The sequence below is a fragment of the Aphelocoma coerulescens genome, chromosome 18 (genome assembly GCF_041296385.1).
Source record: "Aphelocoma coerulescens isolate FSJ_1873_10779 chromosome 18, UR_Acoe_1.0, whole genome shotgun sequence".
NCBI classification, from domain to species: Eukaryota; Metazoa; Chordata; class Aves; order Passeriformes; family Corvidae; genus Aphelocoma; species Aphelocoma coerulescens.
In genome coordinates, this window is record NC_091031.1 from 10569269 (window position 1) to 10596586 (window position 27318).

Genomic DNA, 27318 nt, shown 5'->3' on the forward strand with positions numbered 1-27318 from the left:
CTCCCAGTCCCAAACGCTGTTTGATTGGCACGGAGCAGCCAGGCAATGGCTAGCAGGGCAGCAGTTGGCAGGAACAGTGGGAGCCTTCATGCACAGGTGGAGTGAGCTCCCAGTGCAGGAGAGGAAGGGTCTCCTCCATCCCAAGCCATTCTGGCTGTTCTGGTCATCTGTCACTGTTCAGCAACCCCTGTTTGCTCTCTATACTGCATGGAGCCTCACCCAAGGCTGCAGGACCAGCCTTCCCTCAGCAGAACAAAGCCAACAGGATTTGTGTGAAGCCAGAAGCCCCCTCCCTTCCCCCCAAATAGCTCCTGCCACCTCCCACAGCACCACTCTGAGCTGGAGCAGCCTGGGACACCTGCAGCTGCTGCTGCAGCACAGGGGATGTCACCCTGTCTTTTGGACACAGTGGCTGGCCCTGTTTGTGTTGGCCCAACGAGAGCTGACCCTGTGGGCTTGCAGCAGAGTTGCTGTCACTAGTGTTTTGAAAAACATGTTTCATGTTGCCCTTAATTTCATTTAAGGTCACTAAAAATGGACACCACAGTCACATATCTCATGAACCATGAATTCCTAGAATCCCCCTAAGCCTGGAGGATGAGGGGAAAGCTTATTTTAGCACGCATCCCTTGTGATCGGCCCTTTGAACTCAGCACAGTGGATGTACTGAGAGCAAAAAGCTGAGGCACACCAGACCAGTGAGCAGTTTGGGGCTTTGTCCTGACACCAAACTGCCACTGTAATTCAGACAGGACATTTCCTGCTCCCAGGCATGCTCAAGGCAAGAGGGTTGGACCTCACCCACACAATCATTGGGGTTGGAAAAGACCTCCAAGATAAAGTCCAAGCTGTGTCCCATCCCCACCTTGTCACCCAGAGCACCGAGTCCCATGTTCAGGCCTTCCTTGGACACCTCCAGGGTCGGGGACTCCACCACCTCTCTGGGCAGTCTGTTCCAGTGTTTGACCACCCTCCCCAATCAAGAATTTCCTCTTGATGTCCAACCTGAACAGCTTTAGACTCTTTTGTCTTATCCAGTCCCTGTTCCCTGGGAGCAGAGCCCCACCAGCTGCATCCTCATGTCAGGAGTTCTGGAGAGCCACAAGGTCCCCCCTGAGCCTCCTTTTCTCCAGGCTGAGCCCCTTTCCCAGCTCTCTCAGCCACTAGTAGTGCTCCAGACCCTCCCCCAGCTCCGTCCCCTTCCCTGGACACACTCCAGCCCCTCAATGTCCTTCTTGTCATGAGGGGCCCAGAACTGGACTGAGCATTCAAAGTGCCTCAGCAGTGCCCAGCACAGGGGGATGGTCACCCTCCCGGTCCTGCTGGCCACACCATGGCTGGTACAGACCCAGCTGTCATTGCCCTCTTGGCCACACTGCTGGCAAAGTCCCCACACCCAGCTGTGGAAGCAGAACAAAGAGAACCCTCAGGCAGCAAGAGCCACTCTCCCGGTGTTCTCTTGCTGGTTCAGGTGCCCAGGTGGGAGCAGAGTGCAGGAAAACAAGTTGGCACTGAGCAATGACCCACGGCAGCTGCAGGTACATCTGTTGCTCTGTGCTACCAACATCACTGCAGACACAGAGCTGTCCTGAGGTGAAGGTCACGAGGGTGCTGTCACCACGAGCCACATTGCCTTGCAAGGCTCTCTCATCCCACCCTGGTGCTGCCAGGGAGCTTTTATTGCTGCCCTTCATTCAGAAAAGGGCACACTCATAGCTCAATGTACCCCTGCAAATTAAAGGTGGATTTACTGGTTGGTGTCTATCTATTTTTGCACAAAGAACTTTGGGAGAACAAGGAGGTTTTGTAAGCTGCAGCTGAGTAAGTTCCCTGGCACGCTGAAGGAACCTGCTTTATTAAACTAGTAATACACAGCTTTAAACATGGAATGAGCTGGCTCTTGCACAGAGACAGGTGCAATCATTCCTGCCCAGGTCTCCCCAGCACAAATCTTCACACTCCCAGCAACATGTACAACTGATGCAGAGCTGCTAGAAGTCAGGGGCTAGACACTCCACCACCAGCACAGCTTCCTTTAAAAAACACCTGTTTCCACTTGAACCAAACCAAACTTTAAAATTCTCCTCTGGAGGCAAATAGCCAGTTTTTTGCCCTTCCTTTTAGGCCACCAAACCTAAGAGCAGTCCAGTAAAACTGAGCTGCTTGTCTTTTCATGTCTAAAGTAAGGATTGTGGCCATTCCCCCTGCAGCACAGACCAGCACACCTGCTTCACTGAGTATAGACTTGCTACCCCAAGGCTGGGGAGCTCTTGAGCAGCCCCAGCACACAGCCACAGCTCTGGATGCTCCAGATGAGTACACTGCTTCAGCAGGAGGGGCTGGAAAGCCTTGGTTGCTACCAGCAACCTCAGTGCATCAGGACAGGCGGTTCCCAGCTCTGTTTGACTCCTCAGCAGTCCATGCATTGCTTGCTTTACCTGAGTGAAAACACATCCTGATTTGCAGAGAGGTGGTGAAGAGCCCAACTCAATGCTCAGCCTACAGCTCCACCCTGCAGTTCACTGAAGACCATGTGAGAGCCTTTATTCATCCCCAATGCTGGCTGTGGGCTGATGGGAGCACACCTTCGGAATGCCGGGTCAGTGCTGGGTCCATGCAAGTCTGATCAAGTGAGAAAAGGCTCAGAAAATTTAGATATCTTCAAAGACACTGGAGAAGGGGAGAAAGAGCAACAGTATCTCCAACCACACATGACCTTGACCCAAGCTGGGGATGAGGAAGACTTGCTTTCTTCCTCAGGCTGTGAACAAGGATGAAGTGGCTCTGGGTGGTGGGAGGAGGATGCTGAGTTTCAGACAGGTCACTTCATCACTGAAGCTCAGTGCCACCATCTGCAGTTTCTGAAGGGCTCCCATGACAGCAGCTTCACTGCCCCACAGCCTGCAGCACTGTGCAGGGCTGGCCAACAGTGATGCTCAGTCTGCCATTGCCAGAACATCACCAAGCAGGGCTGGCTGGGGCTGCTTTTATCAGCACTAAGGAGCTTGAGCCGTGAGTGTGTCACAGCTGAAGCCCTGTGTCAGCAGCACTACACTGCTCACCCCAGGGGAGGAGGTCTGGGAAAAGCAACAGGGCTGGGAAGAGCCTGGAGGGATACAGGGTGTGGAAGCCAGAGCAGAGCAGACATGAGCAGAGCGACAGCCACATGGCCAGGTGTCAGCCCAGGTGCACCCTGCCATCTTCCAGCACCCCACTGTTGTCTCCAACTCTGTCCCATGCCTTGGCCTCAATATTAGGTGTTTTGGTGCCCTCTGCACAACCTGCTCTGACCTGTACTTAAGTCTGCTGTGCCTGCAGCAATCCCCTTTGCCACCTTTTTGTACCCTAGATATCCAGGAACAGGGACCTGAGACACAAAGGCAACTTCCAATCCTGGAGCCACTGCAACCGGCAGAGCAGAGCTTTCCTGAACACTGCAGCCTCTTCCCTGCCCTCTTCACTGTCCCTGCAGCTGGCCTCTGAGCCAAGCTGGCTGATTTGTGCTTTGGCATGGCTTCAAAGTGCTCCTGAGGTTGTTTTTGTCTCAAAGAAGGTGCTGGTACAAATCTGCACCGAGCTGAGCATGTCTGCTGACAGCTGGGCCAGCAACTGAGAAGCACCTGCAGGCCCAGGCCAGCAAGATCCTCAATTTACCAACCCTTGGAAGCACAGGGGCTCAGCTGGCACCACCAGGAATGGGAGTTTGTTTGGAGGTGGCAGGTAAATGCAGCACAGTGGGAAATACCAGCCCTGAAATGGTCCAGCAGTCCCTTCCAGGCCCAGCAGGCTGCTCTGGCTGGGGACAGACAGCACCATCATTCAGCTCCACCATGGGCCCACAGCAAACACGGTGTGAACACGTATGGGCCAGGCAGGGCCCCTGCCCCAGAGCACAGAACACAGAACAGCCCCTGTGCATTCCTCAGGGAGCAAATCCCACCTGCCCATCCCGACTGCCTGCTGTGACAAAGTGACAGGACCCGTGGCTGTGCAGAGATCAGTGGGTGCTGCCCAAGCTCAGCTCCCAAAACCACCTGCCACAACACTTCCGTGCCCTAGAGAAGAGGCACAGTTTGAGGAGAATCTGAGGTCAAGATGGTGAGGGCCCTCGAGCTGGTCATCATGTACAACACAAGGAGTGGATGAGGGAACACAGCTTGCCCAGCCTGGGAAGGAAAAGGCTTCAGGAGGACCTAATAGCAGCCTGAGGAGGTTGTCAAGGATGAAATCAGGCTCTTCATCCTGGTGAAGTTAAAATGCTGGTTGAAATGGTAACTTCAAACTGGATATAAAGAAAAATATTTGCTTTAGTTGGAAACATTGTTTTTACACATCTAGAGAGGTTGTAGTCTCCACCCTTGGAGGTTTTTGTGCCCTAGCTGTTTTAAAATTTTGAGCAACCTGGTCTAACCCTGTAGTTGCCCCTGCTTTGAGCAGGAGGTTGGACTACAGACCTCCTGAGGGTCCCTCTTATCTGCATCATTCCAGGATCTGGACTGAAAAGGCAACATGGAGCTTTTGTAGTTGTTTAAGGCCACAGCCTCTGCACCTCTTCAGGCCCTGATTCTGCCCATGCTGGTGCTGAGAACACTCCTAAAACAGCCAAGCTTCACCCGTGTGGCTTAAGTATCACTCATTAATTAAGCTCCTCCATGGGCTATGCAGGCAGCACATGAGGAATGTGTTGCCTTCCTCGGGTAGACAAAAGGGGCCAATCCTCATTCCTCAGACATCTTGTCACTAGTCCCCAGCCTGGGATGGCAGCAGCTCTTCAGTCAGGGTTATGGATGCCAGCCACTCAGAGGAGATGCTGCTCTCCACTGGTATTTTCCAGTACAAGGAGGCTGGGCCTGGGTATGCTGTGGGCACACACAGCAGAGCTCTGTGGACTGGCCCCTGCCAGGACTGTGCCCTATCCTCCCTGTCTGTGGGGTACCCAGGGGTCCCCACTGGCCTTGGGGAACACAGGTTCACCTTGCACAGCACCAGGCTCCCAACAAATCTTGTTCCCAAATGAAACCTGTCATCTGGTAAAGCTTCCAGAGGGGAGACCCACTTGGGCAGCCTGGCCCCGCTCGGCCCCACACCAGCACCCAGCACAGCCCTGAGAGAGAAGCCCTGTCACAAACCTTCCCCTGCCAGAGCTGAGCTCCCTCCTTGTGGGCTGGGCACTGGGGTACAGGGAATTTGGGTACAATGAGTACAGAGGGAGTTTGCTTCGTTTCTAATACTGGACTGGGAAAATACTGAATATGCACTGACAAAGCATCTCCAAGCACCCCCAGCACATTCCCTTCCCCTCCTTGACCAGCTCTGCCTCCTCCCAGTGAGCACTTAACACAACCCTTGGGCCTCCTAAACACACAGGGAACACATCTGTGTTCCCTGTTGTCACTGAACAGGGCAGGGAAATCCCAACAGTTGCCTAAACAACATTTTTGTTTTAATAAACAAACAAAACTCCAAAGAAAGAAAAAAACAAATGCCAAAGAACAACAAAACCCCATAGACAACTACAATAACAAAAATAAACCCCCTCACTTGCAAAGAAAGTCTCCCTCCTGGAAATGCCAAGGGAAAAATGATGGGCATGGTCAATTTGAGAGGCTGAAAAAAGCATGACATCAGTTGCTCCCACTGCCATGAGGCAAGGGACATATCCCTCCATCCAAAAATCTCTCTGGGCCTTTGCCACACTCCCCCCAGTCTACCATAAGCTTCCTGGGTCAGCTGGTTCTGCCTTTTAGAGCACAGAAGAACAAGATAAAGGACATGACACTGCTGCCAAAACATTTGGGAGAAGACAGGAATCCTGTATTTGTCTCTGCAGTACGAGTCAGCTGCAAATGAGCTTTAGAGAAATCAGTGTAACAGGTGACTCATGGGCTGATTTTGCAAAGCCTCGGGACAGAGGTTTGCCTTGTCCAAATTCTGCTTTAACTTGGCTCAGCTCTAACACCAATTCTTTCTTCTGAGCAGGTGCTTCCGACTAATTTATTTTTACTTATCATTGCTTCGTGCAGTTGTGGTTTTCCAGACTGTCCTCTGTGCAGAAAAGGTATTTGGCCCTAACACAGTACTGCAATATTTAAAATACAGGCCCAATGTGACAGCAGAGACCTTGAGAAAGGCAGACAAAGGCTGCTGTGCAGAGCACAGCCACAGGTCAGTAAGAGATGGGGCAGAGACTTGGCCCTGAAGACTCCACAACCACAAACAAATCACAAGGGATCAAATACAGACCTGAAGGTGAAACCTGTTGCAACAGAAACCCATGAAAGAGAGCAAGTACCCAATATATGTCAAAATGCATGAGATGTCACTGCTCTGAAACAGGTGGAGTTTACCGTTTTTCACAATTTTGGAAAGACAGAAATTTTCCATAGGCTTTGCACCTTCCCTCGGATGGGAACGTTCTCTTCCAACCCCCATACTCAAGAGAACACCAGTGGTACCTGCAGGAACACTTGTGTTCAGTCTGAGACTCTCTGGAACTCACACCAAGAACTGCTCTGGTTTGTCTGCTGTGGGCCATTCTCTAAGGTTCAATTAAAACAGCACATTCAGCTCCTGATGTGCATGACTATAAATAAATACTGCTTTCTAAAAAAAAAAAGGAAAGGAGAGCAAGAATATGAAGCTTGACCAGTATAAAAAGTTCTGATGGTATTCTAGTCAAACCTGACTAAGGAAGTAAAAATATATATTGCCTACAGAAATCAATCTTTATTTTCAAATGCTGCACTGCATAAAATGTATCTGACTGCCAGCCCTGTGCACGGACACAGCCCCCCTCCACCCTCCCCACTTCCCTGCTCAGCACAGCACAAGCAGAGCAACTACACACACCATCACTTACACCAGAAGAAAAACCTATTTGCAACCCAATTCTCTTTTTCTGATAAGTGAATGGTGTTCACCTCGAAAAAAATCACCAGGAAAATACATTTCATTTCTGCATTCAGTTGAAATGATCAGGCTCCACAGGGCTGGTCCCATGCATGGAAGCTGCCGGTGCTTTCAGTGCTCTTCACCTTCTTAACCTGGATAATGAAGCACTCTTAAAGCTCCCCTGCCTATAATAGTGCAACTGCCTCTCCCAGAAGGCAAAACAGTGCAGAGACACCAGAGGACAGAGCTCCTCTGAGAACGCCATGGCCCCACGGCTTTGCATCAAGTCATTCTCCTGCCGTGACTGTTGTCCTTGCTCATGTCTTGCCAGACCAGCCATTTTTTTACCAGCAACACACACGTTCTTCCCAAGTGAAAAGCGCTTTCCATTCTTTGCTCCCAACAACGTTTCAGAGAAGTCCCAAATTTCATTCTGTACCCAAGATCTCGTTGGAAATAATATCCATGGGGAAGGCTCTGTAGAGATTTTTGGTGATGGGAATTTGCAGAAACATGGTTGCCTTTCTTATTTGGAAGAAAGGAGGCCTGCATGACAGGATGTTGAGTGCTTCTGCTTTAACTCCAATGTCCAATCACAGCCAAACCCACAGGTGATGTTCACAGCAATCTTTGAAGACCTTGCATTTTAGGATCTGTATTTTCTCATGTGTGCAGCAATAGAAGCTGAAATCTCAGTGCTCCTCTTATTCTGGCCATAGTAGTCCACAAAGTCACCATCAGGGCCGAGGAGGTACATAATTATTGTGTGATCCACCTGCAGGAGAGCACAGCATGGCTGGGTAAGAGAGACCACAAAATCACAGAACACCAGCTCAGAAGGGAAATGCACAACAGGGAATGGCACCAGCAGTGGGATACAGGGAAATGCGGGATTGGGAATGGGACCAGCAGTGGGATACAGGGAAATGCGGGATCGGGAATGGGGCCAGCAGTGGGATACAGAGAAATGCGGGATCAGGAACGGGACCAGCAGTGGGACACAGGGAAATGCGGGAATGGGACCAGCAGGGGGATACAGGGAAATGCGGGAATGGGACCAGCAGTGGGATACAGGGACATACGGGACGGGGGCGCCCCCTACCGGCGCACTGAAGCAGCCTCACCCATGCACATCCCGGAATTCCAACTGGATTTAGATCAAACTTAACTCCACTGCACATTTCTTTAAATGCCGCTGCAAATCCTGTCTGCACCTAACCATGACAACACCTTTCTCAGCAAAGACACAAAGTTCGGCGATGGAAGCCACGACTGCTCAGGACTGAAATACAGCCGTGCTCTGAGTTCAGCTGCATTTGAAATGAGACATCACAGAGACATTTCCAGGACCACAAGTTAAAAGGATGCATTAAACTTAATGGCATTTCCTTCATTGAAATAATGGTTCTCAAAATTTTAATTGGTGGTTTTAATTCAGATATTTTACTTTTGAACTGTTTTTCATTTCCTCTGATGCCCTCAGTTCTTGTAAAGGAAAAAAAAGGACATCAGATCACCTGTATCCTCACTCACCCTACCACTTGTACCTGCTTTACTTTTGCAGCCTGCTCAGAATGTGGCAAGGCAGGAAGGCCCCAGCAGCAGCTCAGAGCTCTACAAGCACTTGGTCCAATCACTTCCAGAGAGTAAGATTATGACTACCAAGTTCAGCCTCACTTAAACCTCATTTTCCTCCTTCACACTATTACTCTACGTATTTTATTCCCACTTAATTTGCATTAATTAACATGCTCTCTCCTGCAGGTTGTTTGACACAAAAAGAAGATTCCCACAGTACCTGCAGGCAGATATCCAAGTCTCTTGCCAGGAAGACCCCACTCCTTGGTGTCAGTTTGGCAGACAATGAATTGTTACTCACTTTTAATTCTCATTTCTCTCTCTTCCTACTGCCTTAATTTCCCAGTTCCATTTTCACTTTGGAGCACATAGGAAAGAGCCAGTCAAATGTTACAGATCAGAAAGTTCGACTATTGCCAGGCTTGCTAGCTCCTGTGCTACTGTCTGCATTTCTGGGATTGTTTAGAACACACTTTGGTGAGGTTCTGAGCTTGTAAGATGGCATCGAGGTTCTGACAGCTTAACATACCAGTGCACATGGGACTTCAGTAAAGATCCAACAGCTGGTTTTAAAATGTTTATGCTGCTCTTATCCACAGTCCTTCAGTAAGCAAAGGCTCCTTTTACTTACTATGTAATCATTGTCCTCATCCTTGGGGCCTTCGCTGTAGTACACACGGTACGCTTTAGCCACTTGGTCAATCTGTGCCTTGGTACCAGTCAACCCGATCAGCTTCGGAGAGAATTCTACATAGAAAGAAGATATTTACACATTTTAGTAAAAAGAATCCCTTCAAGAAGCTCCTTTTCAGTGCTCTGTATTACATGCTAGGAGACACAGAGAAAGAAAGCAGGAATACCTTTAACATATCTGGCAATGGCTTCTTGGTTGTCCCTCTCAGGATCGATGGTGATGAAGAGTGGGGTCAGATTAGGCAAAGATGGAATTCGATCTGTGACATTAACAATTATTATTTATTTTAGAAAACCAGAAATCATCTCTCATTTCTCTTCAAACAAGCTCATAGCCATGTAACATCAATCCAAGCCCACCCCAAGTGACTAAAAAGAGACCATTTTGTGCAGCTTTATTTATGTAACTCATGAAGCAAATGCCATGAGATGTGATGCTCTGTGTCTGTGCTGGGAGTTTCCAGCCCCCCAGCCAGAGCCCCTGCCCTGCTCAGGAGGGATGAAAGACTGGCTCTGCTGCAGAAGATGCTGTGGTGTGATGCATGTGTTGGAACACTGGCTGACACAAGGAAAGCACGCCAGGATGGAGGAGCAGGAGGAAATGTGAAGACACAATCCAGGCTCCTTCCTTCATGTTCCAGCCAAAGCCTTCATTTTGGTCTGATTTCCCCCACGCTGGGTTACTATTACCCCTGCTCAGTAATTGTTCAGGGCCTGCAGGCTAAGAAAGCACCCCTAACACAGAGCCTTTTCCCTCCCTCCATTCCACAGCACAGCCACTCTGCTTCAGGAGAGAATCTCACAGAGATGAACAAAACAGAGGGAAAAAAATACTAACATACCTCACAGTCACTTCTTGGCAAAAATACAATGCAATAAATTTCCTATAACCTGCCACCATCTTTTTATTCCCAAGTCCCCTGCTATGGAAAGATCAGTGCTGTCATGCCAGACCCTAGCGACAGGTAGATTGATCTATGTACCACTTAGCAATTAATTCAAATACTGAATAATAGCCAGCAGGATTTTGAAAAAAGCATTACCATTTGTGGTATTTTATCAGAACAAACCTGAACCTCCCAAAAACCCTGTTTATGGACCCCTAGGACAACTGAATTCCCCTACCAATTTCGTCTACCACTGCAATCATTTTCTCCAGTTCATCAGGACAGATGTCAGGGCAGTGAGTGAAGCCAAAGTAGATCAGCACCCACTGGCCAATGTAGTCCTTGCTGGTCCTGGGCTGTCCCTCATGGCTGACGAGCGAGAAGGGCCCTCCCAGCAGCGGCTTCCCAATGCCTCGGTTTCGTTCCTTCTCCAGTTCTACAAAACACAAGTGGGAATCAAACACACCCATGCCACAGTGCACAACGCTTCCCAGGCAAGCCTTGGGAGCAGGCGAGTCAGACACGGCTCAGGGTCATGTCAAGATCCACCAACACCTGTCACACGCAAACCCAACGTGCACACACCTTCCAGAAAGCATTCCTTTTGGACAAAATCAAATATTCCTTTGAAATATGACATTATCTTTCGTTGTTATCCGACTGCATTTTTGTTTAGAAAGAAAGGGAAAAATAAAGACAGATATCTAGGCTGGTGTGAAACACAGAGACCAGCACCCGATGAAAACAGAACATACCCTAAAAGCTGCAATATCTCTGTTTTCAACAGTAAATCCATGACAAGGAAATATGTGGCAGCTCCTGCAGGAGAGGGCAACGCTCACGTGCTGCACGGCAGGAACCCAGCGAGCCCACAACACCCAGCTCCGTCTCTGCGCTGCACAGCGTGCAGCCAAACACAACTATTCCGACCCAGGAACTTGAAAACGCTGAAGCTCGAATTGCTTTTAATTTCCGAAAATTTTCTGCGGCACTTCCGTAAACGCGGGTACGAGGCGGCCCTGTGCAAAGCCGTGATACAGCGACGGTGCCCAAGCAGGTAAAATACATCTGAATGCAAAACCCGCATCATCTGAAGACGAAAAATGCTTCTTCTCAACACGAAACGCGACACCCCCGCCGCTCCTCCCTCGCCCCGCACTCACCCTCCTCCTTGCGCCGCTTCACCACCTTCATGCCGGCCAGCAGCCCCCCGCCCAGCACCACGGTGGCCGCCAGCGACCGCCACGACACGAGCTGCGGGGGACAAGGGCTTTGGTGACCGCTCAGGGCGCAGGGGCGGCCCGGCCCGGCCCGGCCCGGCCCGGCCCCGCCGCCCTCCGTCCCTCCGTCCCTCACTCACCCGCTTCTGGGCGCCCGCCCGCGGCCCGCGGCCCGGCGGCAGCTGCGACACCGGGCGGCTGCGGGCCGCGGGCAGCACCGCCCAGCCCCGCACGGCCGGGCCCGGCAGCGGCCACAGCCCCGCGCGGGCCCGCACCGCGGCCGCCCGGAGCCGCCACAGCCCCGCCGCCCCCGCCATGTTCCCGCTGCCCGCGCCGCCCCTTCCGCCCCGCCCGAGGCCGCCATGGAGGCGGCGCCGCGCGTCGCCTTCGGGGTTGTCGCCGACATCCAGTTCGCGGACGCGGAGGACGGGCACGACTTCGGTGGCTGCCGGCGGCGCTACTACCGGCACAGCCTGCGCTTGCTGCGGGAGGCGGTGCGGGCGTGGGCAGACGAGAGCCCGCCGATAGACTTTGTGCTGCAGCTGGGCGATAGCATCGACGGGCAGAACGTCCGGCGCGGCGAGGCCGAGAGCGCCTTGCAGCAGGTGCTGGCGGTCCTGGGGGAGCTGTCGGTGCCGGTGCACCACGCGTGGGGCAACCACGAGCTCTACAACTTCAGCCGGGCCCGGCTGGTGCAGTCCGGGCTGTACAGCCGCCCCGCGGGGGGCTCGGACGGGCCCCCGGACAGGGAGTGCCACGCCTATCACTGGAGCCCGGCCCCGCGGCTCCGCCTCGTCGTGCTCGACACCTACGACGTGAGCACCCTGGGCACGGAGCCCGGCAGCCCCCGCTACCAGGAGTCCGTGCGGGTGCTGCGGGAGAAGAACCCCAATGATGACCTCAACAGCCCCGCAGGTACCTCCGGCTTGGCAGGGGCGCGGGCGGCCGAGCCCTCGCTGCCCGGAGCTCCCGGTGCTGACAGCGGGATGCCAAGGGCTCAAGCATGTGCCCCATTGCTTCCGGCCTCCGCCGCCTCCCTGCCGTCCGTGCGGCTCTAGGCGGGCACAGGAGATGCTCCCCCGTACCGCTGGTGCTGCCCCGGTGCCTCTGGGCTGGGTCTGTGCTGCGCTCTGTGCCCCGCAGTATCGGAACACCACGCAGCTGCTGCTGAAGCGGCTGTTGCAGAGCACCGAGTTGTGCCCGCCCTGTCCCATGCGGCGGGGGACACCCAGCAGTGGAAACCATGTTTGTGTAGTGTGACCAAAACTCCCGAAAACACTAACGGATAATCTTCTCCTTTGCGCAAGGAGACTGGAGTTTTGATCCGAGAAATGCAAAAAAAAACCCCAAAGGTTCTGAGAGTAAACCAACCATCAGCAGATTTACGTAAGGCAAATAGAGGAGCCATGGGAGGTGTATGCATTTGTGCCTAACCTTCTTCTTCTTGGTTGCAGGGCTCAAAGAACCTTACTTTGTAGCGTTTAATGGAGGATTTAGCCAAGCCCAGCTGGACTGGTTCAATGAAGTCCTCAAGTTCTCTGATGAAAACCAAGAAAAAGTTATAGTTATGGGTAGGTGGATATGGGGGGGAGAGTATTAGAGAATCAGAATGGTTTGTGCTGGAAGGGCCCTGAAAACTAATCTAGTTCCAACCCCTGTATTTGATGGGGGGTATATACTCCTATGGAAATATGTGGGAAAAAAAGTTAGCTAGCCTGTGTATGTTAGCTGCAGAAAACATGTAGCAGCTCTTGTGGCTCTGGTGAGATGGAACCTGTGAAAGAGCAGAACAGCAACCACGCCTCACTCTGGGGTGAGCTTTCTGTACGCAGCTGGATGGCTGAACTTCCCTAGCAATGAGGCGAATTTGTTACAGTTTCTCTCTTATTTCTTTCCCTCTGGACTGCAGGTCATGTGCCCATTCATCCGTATGCTTCAAACGGGGTTTGCCTGGCCTGGAATTACGAGGCTGCCCTGTCAGTGATACACTCGCACCGGTGCGTGGTTTGCGTCCTCGCAGGGCACCTGCACGACGGCGCCTACTGCCTGGACTCTCACGGAGTGCATCACCTCACCCTGGAGGGGGTGGTCGAAACGCCACCAGAAAGCAACGCTTTTGGAACTATTTACGTCTATGAAGATAAAATGATACTAAAGGGAAGGGGCAGGATTCCCGACAGAGTTATGCACTTCTGAAATGCCAGGCAAATACAAGCTGCTCTTCTTCAGGAAGGACTCGGACAAAAGCATAGGAGATTCAGCTGTTTGCTTTTAGAAAGCTGTGCATGGCTGATACTTAATTGCTTTAGCTCAGACATTTTCCTCTTGGATACAGAATTTTAGAAATCATGTTTCTGTAAGAAAACACCTGATTTCTTTCTGGAGAACAGAGAAGGCCAGTAACTGAAATAAAATATATTTGAGTACAGAATGTTGATGTGAAACACCCAATCCAGACTGGATTGTTACTGTGAAAAGATGCAAACCATATAACGAATACTGTTCAAAAAAAGCCCACTGCTATTCTCTCAGCGAGCATTAAAGCATGCAGAGTTGTACCTGCCCAGCCACATCTCAATTTATTATTTCTTTTCTGTGAACATCACAGTAAGGTCTCATGTCTGGCAGAATATATCCACTGTGTAGCCTAATTCAGTCTTCCAACATTGCTTTAAAAGACTGAAGTAATCCTCAGAAAAAGCTAAGGAGAGTGGAGACCATCTGTGCTGCACCACAGAATGCTGCAGATACTTGGGCTGGGCTGTGCTGTGTGTGCACAGCTGGGATCACCTGCAGCAGTGCCGAGAGAGCGAGCCCTGACACCGATCTAAAGAAAGGGAGTTGTGTGCTACACCTGGAGCTGTCCTGGCTCTGGCCCAGCCAGCTCCTGAGTCCAGTGTATCCACCTGTGCTTCCTTCCCCAGGATGAATAGTGGGGACATGCTTGCTGCTGCGTGGGTCCTGCTTTCCAAGAAAAATTAGGTGAGTGGCAGAGTTGTGACAGTGCCCGCATCTGCTGGTGACAGGCTTGAATATGCATCTCCCAGAAAATAAAAGATACAGAGGCCTTCACTGAGTTTTCTTTAAAATATAGTGTTTATTACTCAGTAAAACCAGTGATTTTCAGTTAAAAATAGCAAAAATTATTTTTTCAGCTATATTCTACTTAGGACAGAAATACAGACTGCTCAATTTTCCAGTACGTCTGAAATGGATTATCCAGGCACATATTTGAAAGTTCCATGGTTGTAAATAGTAATTTATTAAAATAGTATTTGCTTACTTCTCCCTTATGTTACAGAATGGTAGATTTCCCAAAGTATGAGGTGATTGGAGAGTGATCCAGGGATGTGATGATCTCTTGAATATACCATTAGAACACACATTGGATCAATGGTGCTTGGAAAACGTAAGCAGCAGCCAGCTGAACAGCGGTTTCCATAGAAAAATTCCCCACTCAGATTTGACAGTGTTCCTCAACATCTTACCAAATCTCAAGCAGCACTGCAGGAAGCAGCAGCCAGGTGTTCTTTGGTCCTGTCAAACTGACACTAACCTTTCATTAAGCACCAAAAGAAAGGCAAGTAAGGACAGCATAGTTACTGTAGCCTTTCTCCCACCCAATTAAATCACCGTTTTGCAGTGTGTTGGCCAAGACTCTCGCATGTCTTTGTTCACATAAATGTACAGCCATGAAACAAAGGGGAAGAGGGCAACAACGACTGCAGCAACCAAGTGAACTCCTCCCAGGGGACTCCTAGAATGGAAGAAATGCAACAGAGTTACTTCAAATCACTGAATCTTTAAGGTTGAAAAAGACCTCCAGGATCTTCAAGTCCAACCTTGGACTGTATAGCACCATGCCCACTAAACCCCATTGTGCAGTGCCACATCCAGTTATTTTTTTGAACACTTCCAGGAATGGTGACTCCATCACCTCCCTGGGGAGCCTGTGCCAATGCTTGACCAAAATCAGCCATGTGTTTTCAAGGAGCTAGTTACTAAATGTGAACATGAGAATGGATTATAAAAAAGAGAAAACTTACTTTGCTGAACTGCGACAAAGACTCATCCATACTGTAATAATCACCAGACCAAACAATTCTCTAAAAAGCCAACCAGAAAACAGATCAGAAAATAATACAAACAGATGTCTACATTCAGGCAATACAAATTTTGCCTCCACAGCAGTTCTTCTCTAAAGGAGAAGAAGAACTGCTTCAGTCATCTTCTTCTCCTTTGGAGAAGTTCAGTATATTTTACTAGGATTATAATTACAAAGGTATTTACAAGAATTAACTTTGCTTCCCACCACAAATCTTCAAACAGACATGACAGCTAAACAGCTGTGGAAATTCCTGCCTCCACTTTTTGTTCTACTGCTGGACTTACATTCCGTAGCACATTTCTCTCATTAACATAGGCAAAGCAGGCACATTTCTCTCATTAACATAGAGCAAGGCAGCATCCCAGTTTTGTCATGAGGTGCAGAAGTAGCTGCCAGTACTTTGCAAGCACCTACTTTTTAGGCAACTCCTGAATGTCCAGGTGAGAAGTTCTCCCTCCTTCTCAATCCCTAGCAGTTTCAAGGACTCAGCAGCCCATGCCAGATAAACATGCATTTGGTATTGCCTCAGGAATTGTCAAAACATTAACTACCACTCCTACAGCTCCAGGAAAAGAGCACAGAGCTGTTTCACTGTGCTTGTGCCCTGGTCTCTGAAAGCCAGACCAAGTAAATCTAACTGCCACAATCAGGGAAGCAATGACTGTTGACTTCCCTGTGTCCAAGGAGTCACTGGTTTGGGGCATTATGGTCCCTCCCTCCTCTTTGGTCTGATTCCTCTGGACCAACAGCATTCACTGCAACAGCCCAGAAATAAAGTTTTGGAAGGTGACATCAGAAGAAGATGGCCTGGTGAGCTGGATTCGGGCAGGGGCAAATAAAACCCACTGCTTACCTGCCTTCCTCTTCGTGAAAAATGTTTCCTTGGGCATAAGCAAACAAAGAGTAAGCCAAGGCAATGGTCCCAACAACACAGACCACAGAATGAAGGTCACAGAGGCTCCTCCAAACATCATTATCTGAGGAAAAAAACAGACTGTCAGCAACTATCATGAAGCATAAAGTAAACCCTAAACATCTGTGTCTTCCAGAGACCTGAATGGCAAATACCCCTTGGTGAATTTACATAAACCTGCAGTTTAACAAAAGCTGTGCTATTCTAATCTTTATTTTCCACAGATCTTGACACAAGGCAAAACCTAACTGTGAGTTTAACGTGCAGATTCTCTTGACCAGCCAAATGCCGTTATGCCACCTATCACACACACACAAACCTCCCCTGAAATGTTCAAAACCACAAGCGACCAACCCTCATGAGTTCTGAATTTAGGAATGCTGCCACTTTATATGCTTCAGGTAGCTGGAATGCTATTGACTGCAACGGTGTAATTTGTGACAATACCACGCACTGCTGAAGGTTTTCTCTTTTAAGTGTGATTTTAGTTTAGCCAGTGTAAGTATTCACCAGAACAGATACAGTCACTTTGTGTATATAAAATGGCCTTATGTAAAATTATTTCCATTGAATTAAAATACAAAAATCTTAACCATGTTCTGAAGTCCTGAAACAAATCTGATCTGAATGATCCTCTGAACTGCCATTAGCCCCCACAGCAAACACCCTTGGAAACACAGCCTTTGAATGTTCTTACTGCTCCCATTGCTCTGTGGGGCAGCAGCAATACCTGGCACTGAACAAGACCTTTAGCACTTTCACGGGACTGTGCAAAGCTCAGCTGCTCTTGCATGAGGTAGATAAACAAAAACACAGATTTATAACAATGAAACAAATTGAATTAATGTGCTAAGGTCAACACAGAGCCAGGTTCAGAGCATGCTCCCAGGCTTCTGCTCCAGTTGGGCTTTGAGCTGGAATCAGGGTGCAGGCCCATCCCAGCAGCTGGGCTTTCAGCATCTCCTCCCCTGCAGCATGTCCAGCCACCAGCACTAAAGCATGACCAGCTTTTGCAGAAACAGATCCTGCAGCTTTTTGCCCTCAGAAGGTAGTAGGATGTGTTTCCACACAGCCCGATTTTAATCTGTGGTTTAATTAAAAAAAAAAAAAAGCAAAACAACAACCTTTTGGGGGCAAAATTTGAGCACAGACTGTTTTGCACATCAGTATCATACCTGTTACTGATGGGTTGATGCTGACAAGCAGTGTCAGGGCAGCTGGCACTAAGTAGAGAACCTGTTAATGACATATAAATCTACTCGGCAGCAAAACTTTGCAAGGTCAGGAAGCAGAAGTACCCACCCACAGCAGCACTTCCCCCCTTTACTGCAGTTTGTCAGAGGCACAGAGCAGATCCCAGTCCCTTGCCCTCCGGCATGCCCTGGTACTGCTAGTGCTCATCTTCACCATCATCACGCAAAATCCCGGGCCATGAGCCCAGAGCGAGCCCTTGTTCCTCCGCTCCTGGGTTTCGGACCTGACCAACCACTGCAGAGCCCCTTCCCTGAATCCCGATCCTCCAGGGAAAGCGCTGACGGGACAGAGTCCTCCTCGGCCCTGGGCTCCCCAAACTTTCCACCTGCGCTGGGGCGTTTTGCCCCGCTCTGGTGCCGCTGTCAGAGGCGCTCACGCACCCCAGGGCACGCAGGGGCAGCCCCTGCCCTGGAAGCAGCTCCTGCCCTGGAAGCAGCTCCTGTCACACACAGATTGTCCCCGTCTGCCCTCAGCTCTCAGCCCGGCGCACGGGGCCGGGGGCTGCTCATGGGGCCGGGGCTGCTCATGGGGCCGGGGCAGGGCGGGCACAGGAGGGGGTTCGCTCCCCGTTTCCCTTCGAGGCCCAGCTGAGCGGCAGAAGGCGGGTCCCGCTGGTGACTCAAGGCAAGCACAGGGCCACGGGCACAGGGGAGCGCCGGGTACGAGGAACGGGAGCAGCTCGGAGCGCTCTGCACAGGGAAGCGATGCTCTGCAGGGGCAGGTGCGGATCTAGGGTGAAATAAGGCAGATCCTGGAAGCACGGTCGGATTCCAGCCGTCGCTGCAGTAGAGACATCGTTTTCCCGGCGTCTGCCCGCTCTTCAGCTGGAAGCCGGGAGCAGGTTTCCTCTGGCGGCTCCGGATCGGACGGGCGCAAGCAGAGAGGGGCTGGGGCCACCGGGACCTCCGGGGCAGGAGGAGCCGAAGGGCAAGGGAAGGGCGGCCCGTACTCACCATCCACAGCCCCGCGTCGGGGTCGTTCACCTGCAGCGGGAGGCGTGCACTGAGACCCCACAGCCGCCGGCCCGGCTGGGGCCGCGCTCCGCAGGAGGGGAGCGGAGGGGACGGGAGGGAAGCCCCGGCCTCACCTGCACGGCGGCCGCCAGCCCGAAGAAGGCAGCCATGAGGAGATTGCAAAGCCGCCACAGCCGCGCCGCCATGGCCGGGGCGGGCAGGGGGGCGGGACAGAGGGGCGGGCCCCGATCCCGATCCCGGCCCCGATCCCGGCCCCGATCCCGGCCTCGATCCCGATCCTGATCCCGGCCCCGATCCCGATCCTGATCCCGGCCCCGATCCCGATCCCGGCGCCGATGCCGAGCGCAGCCCAGCCCAGCGGGGCTGGCTGGGACGGGACGCTCAGCACAGCGATAGTGCCAGGGAAGCGAGGCCCTGGCACAGGTTGCCCAGAGAAGCTGTGGTGGCTGCCCCATCCCTGGAATTGTCCAAGGCCAAGGTTTGGCAATCTTATGAGTGATCAAAGTTCAGTGACACAAGAGCAAGGGAAGGCAAAAGGGCTCTCTGCCTCTCCTGAGGGTACGGTGGGAAGGAGGGATTGGTTTACCAGCTGTGGCGTTCTTTGCTGCTCTAATTCACAGCATCACAGAATATTCTGAGCTGGAAGGGACCCATAAGGATTATCGAGTCCAAGTCTTGAGTGAATGGCCCACACGGGGATCAAACCCACAACCTTCATGTTAGCACCATGCTCTGGCCAACTGAGCTAAATGGAATTCCAAAGCAACCAGGCTGTAACATGCCTTAGAAATAAAAAGGTCTTTCAGTGTTGTGTGTTTACTGCAAAGAAAAGGTCGAGGCTGTTCGCTTCAAAGCTTTACCAACTATCCCGAGCACTTCCTCCAACCACCCGCTCCAGGGACACAGGAGACTATCGGCAGAAGGCAATACTGACTTCTCCCATGAGAGGGAGGCCAAGAACCTTTAATATCCTCGAGTAGAACTTGAGCTACTTGTTCCTCGATATTAGGCAAAACATCTTCTCTCCTTATGACTCTCTGGATCTCCTACTTACCCCATAGCAGTCCAAGCTTATCTTCACTTTGGCAACTCCACTTGTAAAGAACAGAGGCAGCAGGGATGGGCCCTGCAGCCAAGCTGTGATATTGAGAGCCAGGACGTTTCCCAAGGGCCTGTACCAGAGATGTTAGTACAACACTGGCCTAGTCACCCATTGCAGTGACCCATTCCATAATGGCCCTCATCATTGTGTCATGAATGGTTACAGATTGGTTTAGGTTGGATCAAAAGGGATAAAAAGGCTCTGGGTGGGCAGGTGAAGGGTTTGGGGGCTTTGGTGTGTTCCTGGCCCCAGAACCCTGACTGCAATTCCAATAGGGACATCTGGAGATAAATGCATGGTTGCACAGCTGGCTCTTGGTTTAGTTGCCTTAACTGGTGGGTCAGGTGCCAGGAGCAGGGAAGGATGGGGCCCACCTTCCTGAGAATGGGAGCAGCCCCATATTCCCTGATTGACCAACTTCAGAGGACGCATTTCTGAAGCAAAGGCAAACCCATCCCTGGGATTGTTTTTGCTCAAGGACCCGGGTGCACCAGGTGGGTAATGCAGAGGGACAGGAAAACATGACACATACCTCAAGAGGATTTGATGTTTGGGTGAGAACAGTCTGTAATGTTGAATTGCATGTGTAATATTGGTTGTTGAATGACAATGCCACAGTGTATCATGGCTACCATGGACTGCTCCAGATGCGCCAGTCATGGACTAAATGAACTCAACAGACATCTTTGTGGGGATGGCCAGTGACTACTGAAACAATACCTGTGCTTGTGTAGAGTTATATGAATATACATGTATATGTATGTAACATAGTTGGAAAGTATAAGATCCGGGCATGATGTAAATGGTACAGAATAAGAGGTGGATGATGTCCTGGTTGCAGAGAGAAGGGAACATCAGGAAAAAATGCTGACAAACCACTCTCATCTCCTGGTGTGGCACAAATTTTTAGGCATAAAGTGAAAAGTAACAGATGTCACATATGTTGACTTTAGGAAGGTTTTCAACACTGGCGTTCCTGAGCCCTTCTTAAGAAGATAAAAGGGCATGGTGAGTGTAAAACTGGTGAGATCATTGTACCTCAAGTGCTAATTATCAGTGTTTGTAAAAATGGAAGGACATATTCAGGGAATTTTTGCAGGGGTCCAATCTGATGCCAGATATTTTTAATTACTTCAGTTAACAGCCTGGATGATTAACACCCATGACTGCCTTATTAAACCTGGTAATTACTCCAGGCTGTTGAGGACAGCAAAGACAACAGGATTCAGCACTTGATGGAGAAATGGCCTGCAATCTACAGGGCAATATTCAACAAGTACAACTTCCAGCATTACTTTTATGAGCAGTGAGCAACACAGGTTCAGGTGAGGGAACTGGATGGATGCAGTTTTCAAAAAAAACCTAAACCAAAAACCAACCAACAACAACAACAAACCATCAAAAAAAAAACCAACAACAAAAAATCCCCACCAACCCAAAAACACCCCCCCCCCAAAAAAAAAAAAAAAAAAAAGGAAAAGGCAAATGCCATCCTGGAGCATGTGAGCTGTAGCCTGCAAGGCAAGCTGGGGTAGTATGCCTAGTTAGGGATGCTGTACTTCAAAAAATGCAGATGAACAAAGAAAACATCAAAGAAGGTCAGTGAGGATGCTGGGAGGCATAGAAAACATGAAGAAAGGCTGAAGGAAATGAATTGATGTAATGTGTAGAAGAGAAAGCTGAGGCGAGGACAGGAAGGGAAACATTGCGGTTCAGTGTTGCACATCATCAAGTGCTCAAGGGGTCATTTTAAAGAAGGCCATGGCCATAGTGAACAGGGCAGGAGACAAAAGATTTCAAATTAAAAATAAACCCTGCAGTTAGGCTTTTGGGTGATGTTAGGATGTGCGCCAGAAGAGATTGCTAGGGAATGGCACAATCCCCATCACTGGAGGTCTTTAAGGGAAGGTTTCACAAACATGTCAGAATGGGTACTGTTGATCTTCCCAGACTTGCAGTGAGGGGAAAGTATGACTTTACCTAATTGTAAGCAAACCACACGTAGGTGGCACAAAGCAGAAGTGGAAGTCAGCTTACGCCAGTGTTTGCCACTAGGCACTGGGTTTCTGCATCACAGCCTGTGAGGTGCCAACCCTGGACCTGCACTCAGGGCTTAATGCAGAAGAGAAGGCTTAAGCAAAACAGAGAAGAGAAAGAAAAGATGTGGGATTAGGGAGGGGAGCAGTTCTGAGCTCTTCTCCCGCTTCCTGACAAAGGTGAGCTCAGGAGAATGTGAGTTGTTCCCTGCAGAGCAGTGTTTGGGCAGAAGGCTTTTTCAGGGGCTTTTTCAGCCTTTCTCCCGGACTACTCCCCTCCCCACAACGGAGCAGGGAAACCAGAAGACTCAGAAGACTCTAGAATGGAAGAAGATACTTTCCTAAGTTCAAAACATATGAGGAAAGAAAAATCTTGCCTTAATATGCGGCAAGAGGAATCAATATGAGCTGAACTGGGACAGAAAGAAGAAAAAAATCAAGGCAGGTTGGGGAGGCAGCTCCTGCCCCAACCTCCTCCCGCACTGCACTTGCACAAAGGAAGATGGTTTGCAGTTCCTGGAGGCACTTCCAGTGTGTGCTCAGGGCTGTATTATCACCTCCACAGTGGCCGGGGCAACGGAGAGCAGGGAAAGAGTCCTCATACTTCTAACGCGTGGGACATCCAGCTCTTACCTCAGCCCATCTCCATTCATAAAGGGGGTCACTATTATTTCTGTTACAAAGATGAGGGCACAAGACCGCCTGTAGGCGAAGGGACTCCCCTCTGTCATGCAGCAGGCTGGAGAGAGCCCACGGCTCTGGGGAAACCATTTCACTTCTCTAATTCACAGTATGTGCTGCCACTACGACTAGGAGTGTAGGTTTGCTGGAGTTAAGAGGAATGGTCAGAAACCATGCGCTGGCATGAACAGCAGTGGCCAAGAGCAGAAGGAAAATGAGAGGGAGGGCGATGGTGGCAGGAAGAGGCTCATGCCCTGGGAATCCGGGAAAGCACGGCAAGGAGTTATGCCCTGTGGTCTCGGGGGAGTCAGGAGAAGTTTGCAAGGGGCTGTCTGTGTGGGAGAGGTCCTAACCCTAGGGTGAAGATGAGAAATGCGATAAAGCTGCTCGGGCCGACTGCCGGCCCCCGAAGGGCCTCCCCGGCCACAGGGACGTGAGACAGGACAGCAGATGTCCGGGCGGCCCCGGCTGAAGGGCTGGCGGGGCCGAGCGCGGTGCGGGGTCCCCTGACGGGCTGCGGGCGATGCCCCCCGGCCCGGAGGAGCGGGAGCGGAGCGGAGCCGCAGGACCGCCCGGGGATGCCCCGTCCCCCCGCGGGAGGCAGCGCCGCCCCCGCCCCGCCGCAGCGGTGCCGCAGGCGCGGGGCCCCGGCGGGGAGGGGTTTCGCGGCCCCAGCCGGGGGCGGACGGGCGGCGGGGCCGTGTGTCCTGCCCTGCCGGGGAGGGCCCTGCGCAGCGCCGCCGCCGCTGCTCCCGCTCCGCGCACAATGGCGACTCCCAGCCCCAGCGGCGGCTCCGGGGGGAGCGGGAGCGGGCCCGGGCCGGGCGCCGCCAGCAGCAGCAGCAGCATGCAGGGTAAGCACCGCCGGCCCGGGCAGCGCCGGACCTCGCCGAGCCGGGCCGGAGCCGCCGCGGGTCTCGCCCTGCCCGGGCCGTGGGGACCCCTGGGCGCTGCCGGCTCGCGCCCCCCGCGCTGGGCCGCGGCTGTGGAGCGGCGCTGCCCGTGGGAAGCCCCGGCTCGGCCCGGCCCCGGCGGCCCCGCTCCGGGCCTGCCCCGCTGGCGGCCCGGCCGCGCCCGGCGCGCTCGGCGGGAGGAAGCGCGGCCCTGGCCCTGCCCGCCGGGGCTGCCGGGGCTCAGGGCCTGCCCGGAGCTCGGCCCCGGCCGCTGGGACAAAGGCTGGGCTGGACGCGGCTCCGGCCTCTCCCGGCCGGGGACGGTTCTGCGGCCGCTCCGGGTGACCGGTGCAGGCCGCGGCTGCAGCAGCATCCCTGGGGGCCCCGGCCGGAGCGAAGTGCGCTGGGGGCGGCCCATGCCCGCAGGAGCCCCGCGGTGCGGCCGGGGAGCGGCGGCGGCCGGGCCGGGGCTGCGGCACGACGGCACTGCCCCGGCCAGCCGCGGGCTCCCCCGGTCCTCCGCCTCCGGTATATGCTTTTCTCCAGACAAACGTTCCAGTAAAATCAGTTCAACGCGAACTTGCGGTTCAGTTTCGTTCCGTTCCGTTCCGATGGAAATTTACAGTGCTGCAGCGGGTCGTGTTGGTTCCCACCGGCACTTGTTGATGGTTGAGCAGCCTTGCAAAAACGGTGGATATTTGTTTTTCAGAAAGGCCTCAGCAAACCCTTTGAGTTTCTCTTTTAAAGTTAAACCACTTAAAAATACTCTTTGGTTGAGCAACATTTTAGGCCTTATTAGGCTGAGGTGGCACAGTGCTGGTTTGTTTGTTTTTTTAAATTAAATGCAGGGATTATTAAATTAAATTAATATTAAAGAAGCAGTTTGCCTTGTTTTGGGAGCAGGAAAAAGGAAAGGTTACTCTCTGTGACAGAAGTGCAGGTACTGTCATGAGATAATGTTTGTCACATTTATTTGCTCTATTCTGTGTTCTGTCCTCCTGGTATGGACTGTGCTGAGACTGGTGGGGACTTCTTTGGGCAAAGAACTGGTGGTTAAACTGAAGAATTTGGTATACTTGGAGTAAAAAGGTGAATTTTGGCTCCTTGTAGCTTCTACTTCATGAAGGATTACGTTTTGGGCCTTGTCAAGGTAGTATTATCCATCTTCCAAAAACCAGAGTCCCAGACCTTGTGAATGAAATGCATGGGTTAAAAGCTTGACCATGATATGCCAAAGCAGTAGTGATTAAATAAGAACTAGCCTTGTAGTTCAGTTACAGCCTTCGATGTTGCCCCTTGTATTTCCACCTGACCCATTTTTCATATTTGAGTCGTTCCTCTGAGTCACCTGTGTCTCCAAGGCTGAGAGTTGGTTTTGCACCCTGGCACCTGTGATGCCCTGTGAGCTCGTGGTGATGTAGCATCTGCATGCTCTCTCCAGTGGAGGAAGGACAGTTGGTTCTGCTGTAGGTGGTTTAAAATGGCTGTTTAAATATGGATTCAGGACTGTGGGCCAGTGTGATGATGCCCAAATGCTGGTGGTTTTTCCTAAGGTAACAGATGAGTGTTTAGGTGTCCCAGGAGGAGTTGCGTGTGGGATCCTGGATGGGCTCTGGAGCAGGAGATTGCTGTGGCTGTGATGGTTCCTGGAACCTGCAAGAAACTCTGTTCCAGAAGGACCAGTGCTGCCACACCACCTGCATGGGCTCTGGGTGCGGTGGGAAGGGGCTGGACGTGGCTGCAGGTGGTGTGCAGGCTGCTGGGGCAGATCTGGCTGCTCTCCAAGATGCACAGTGGCCTTGCCCACAACATGTGTTCCTGCTGATGCCAAGGCAAGCTGAGTTGAACAAAGAAAACTTGACAAAAGTGGCGAGTGTTTCAAAGTTGGGGATGCCCAGTTTGTGGTGGGGCTGGGCAGGCATTGGAGCAAGGGAGGTGCAGGAATTCATTGCTGGGTGGGGAGAAGAGTAGGTGGGACTGCGTCGGTGTTGATTTAATTGGCTTAAACAGCATGACAAGGTGGAGCAGGGAAGTCATTAAGCTGGAAAAAAGTAATTATATTTAAAAAAAAAAAGTTCTGCTCAGTTAATTTTCAGCCAGAAACGCTCTGACCTGGGTTGTGCAACTGCTGCTGTGAGGGAGGTGGCAGTGGGAGAGGATGGAACTCTCATGCCAAGGGACTGTGACAGTGCTCCCCTGGACAACAGTCTGTTGCTTTTGGAGACCCTGCCCAGAGGCCATGTGCTTGGGCAAGCTCACCTGGGGAGAGAGTCGCTCGCAGGGGATTTCTGTTTTGGTGTCAAGGCCAGCAGTTTTATAAGGAGTGTCAGCTGTCACAGCATTCATCAGGGTCTGGGGATACGGAAGAGTTGTGAGGATGGTGGTACAGGGGAGAAGTCTTCAGAGAAATTGAGGCCCATCACATTGATGTCTGGGGCAAGGGCAGCACATCCAGAAGGTCTCTGCAAGCCACCCAGTTTTGGTTTTCATTCTGTATCCTACACCATTTTTGATACACACAGCCTAAAGTCCTGCAGGTGACAGTACAGAGGTGAAGGGACACTGCCCTGTCCGTGTGCTGGGCTCACTGTGCAGCCATGACCCTCAAGCCTGGTGATCAAGCAAGGGGTTGCTTCAGGCCTTCTCACCTTATTGTTCTGCATTGCCCCAGCTTCACGCTCATGTCTTCTTTTGGCTGCCTGGGTCAGCTGCCCATGCCAAAGGACCTGGAGCTTCACTTCTTCCCAAAGAGTCTCCTGGCCAGTGCTGTTCATGGTGCTGTGTTCAAGGTAAAGCTTGGAAACAAAGGAGAGCTGGGCTTCTGAGTATTAAAATAGATCCTATTCTATAATTTTTTAAATGTCTGCTGCATGCACACTGAAGTGTGTCCGGATGTTGGTGACTGCTGGCGCGAAGAGTTGTTGTCCTTCTTACTCGTGTATAATGTTAAAGTTCAGGAACAGTCTTGAATATTTAGTGCCCTGGATGTTTTGTGGAGGAAACAGATTCTGTGGGAAATAGGATACCTTTGACAGTGATTTAAGGAAAAACCAGCACCCAAATGGTAATTGGAGCAATTTTATGTTTCTCTCATTGCCAAAATTAGTAATAGTCATTACTGCTACCATTATTCAGAAGATGATCATTTGAAGAATCGTGGTATGAAATCTAGAAATGTAGTTAATTCTAAGGCATAGGGAGAATTTTAATTCTAATTACAACCTGTGGAGTCACTTATCCTAACTGCAGTGCCAGACAGGAACTGGAACCGCTTATAACGGATTGTTATGGAATCAGCTCAGCTGCATTGGGCATTCAGGAAGACTGGAGGCAACTGGGACTTCTCCAAATACTCACTGCCTGGTGTGCTCTGGTGTCTTTAAAAAGCAGAGCAGAGCTACTGTATATGTCTTAGAGTGTACATGATGGCTCAGATATGCTGGGTGGGATTTCCTGACCAGTTCAACCAGAATTTGGGATTCTCAGTTCCTTTCACACGTGTGTGTGGTCCTGTTTGCTCCCTCACTGATGTCTTTGCCCTCTTCACCCAACTCCAGCTATTTTAGCAAAAATCAGAGGAGGTCTGTCTCTCGTGAGAGTCCTTTGTGGGTATGAGGCAAGGAGCCAGGGCAGGGAGGTTGTTAAGAGGTGTCAGAGTGCATGAGGAGATGAGCTAGAGTCCCTGTCTCACCCTTGGGTACCATTCATTACATCAGTGGCTCACTGAAGTTGGGTGATCAGTTCCTATTTACAAGGAAACTCTGTCCTGTACCTCTCTCTTTCTGGCAGAAAAGAGCTGCTGAGAGGCTTTCTGAGAGGTCAGGAGTTGTTCATGTTTGGCTAGTGACAGAATTGGTGAATACTGTGATGGACTGTGTCAGTCACTGCGGTCAGGTGAATTTGCTGTGTGTGTGTAATGTACACTGTGTGAGTGGGGTAATCGTGGCTCCTGCACACAGCACTGGCAGAAGCAGAATATTGCTTGAAACCATTTGTGGGCATCACTGCGACCAGAGTGATCCTCAGTATGGGAATTCAGTAAGAGATGCCATGATTCCTGTGTCCTCCTCTGTTGCTTGCTGCCTTGG

General features: G+C 51.3%; 4 protein-coding genes across 5 annotated transcripts in view; 2 read left to right on the plus strand and 2 right to left on the minus strand.

The window, feature by feature from the left end:
- Positions 1-6323: 6323 nt before the first annotated feature.
- Positions 6324-11675, minus strand: SCO1 (synthesis of cytochrome C oxidase 1). The gene is given in 7 exon segments (XM_069032986.1): positions 6324-7666; positions 9101-9216; positions 9330-9422; positions 10288-10485; positions 11213-11303; positions 11410-11624; positions 11627-11675. Coding segments are annotated over 7 exon segments (891 nt in total). The 3' UTR covers positions 6324-7537.
- ADPRM (ADP-ribose/CDP-alcohol diphosphatase, manganese dependent) lies at positions 11632-13700 on the plus strand. The gene is made up of 3 exons (XM_069032985.1): positions 11632-12184; positions 12724-12840; positions 13179-13700. The coding sequence occupies exons 1-3, from the start codon at positions 11632-11634 to the stop codon at positions 13463-13465; spliced, it is 957 nt and encodes a 318-aa protein (XP_068889086.1). The 3' UTR covers positions 13466-13700.
- A 646-nt stretch (positions 13701-14346) lies between these two features.
- On the minus strand, positions 14347-18719 carry TMEM220 (transmembrane protein 220). Of its 2 annotated transcripts, XM_069032987.1 has the most exons (7): positions 18632-18719; positions 18498-18527; positions 17466-17526; positions 16231-16354; positions 15316-15375; positions 14903-15026; positions 14347-14806 (listed from the first exon to the last, which is right to left on the minus strand). In XM_069032987.1, exons 1-7 carry the CDS (start codon positions 18701-18703, stop codon positions 14660-14662), a joined length of 618 nt encoding a protein of 205 aa, XP_068889088.1. In that variant the 5' UTR covers positions 18704-18719; the 3' UTR covers positions 14347-14659. The 2 variants fall into 2 exon arrangements, with proteins under 2 accessions (XP_068889088.1, XP_068889089.1); XM_069032988.1 differs by having other exon boundaries at positions 14715-15026.
- A 4126-nt stretch (positions 18720-22845) lies between these two features.
- The window catches only part of MAP2K4 (mitogen-activated protein kinase kinase 4), a 76353-nt gene continuing 71880 nt past the window's right edge, over positions 22846-27318 (plus strand). The window contains exon 1 of the mRNA XM_069032428.1: positions 22846-23191. Coding sequence (XP_068888529.1) covers positions 22861-23191 — 331 coding nt within the window. The 5' untranslated portion in view covers positions 22846-22860. The remainder of the gene's footprint in view (positions 23192-27318) is intronic.

Bases quoted from the DNA above. Each gene is read 5' to 3' on its own strand.
- TMEM220 (XM_069032987.1), bottom strand. From the start codon at position 18,703: ATGGCGGCGCGGCTGTGGCGGCTTTGCAATCTCCTCATGGCTGCCTTC. The intron at 16,355-17,465 runs GTATGATACTGA...TTTTTTCCTCAG, and splicing joins CATCAACCCATCAGTAACAG to ATAATGATGTTTGGAGGAGC. The intron at 15,027-15,315 runs GTAAGTTTTCTC...CTTCCATTCTAG, and splicing joins CTTTGTCGCAGTTCAGCAAA to GAGTCCCCTGGGAGGAGTTC.
- ADPRM (XM_069032985.1), top strand. From the start codon at position 11,632: ATGGAGGCGGCGCCGCGCGTCGCCTTCGGGGTTGTCGCCGACATCCAG. The intron at 12,185-12,723 runs GTACCTCCGGCT...TCTTGGTTGCAG, and splicing joins TGACCTCAACAGCCCCGCAG to GGCTCAAAGAACCTTACTTT. The intron at 12,841-13,178 runs GTAGGTGGATAT...TCTGGACTGCAG, and splicing joins AGAAAAAGTTATAGTTATGG to GTCATGTGCCCATTCATCCG.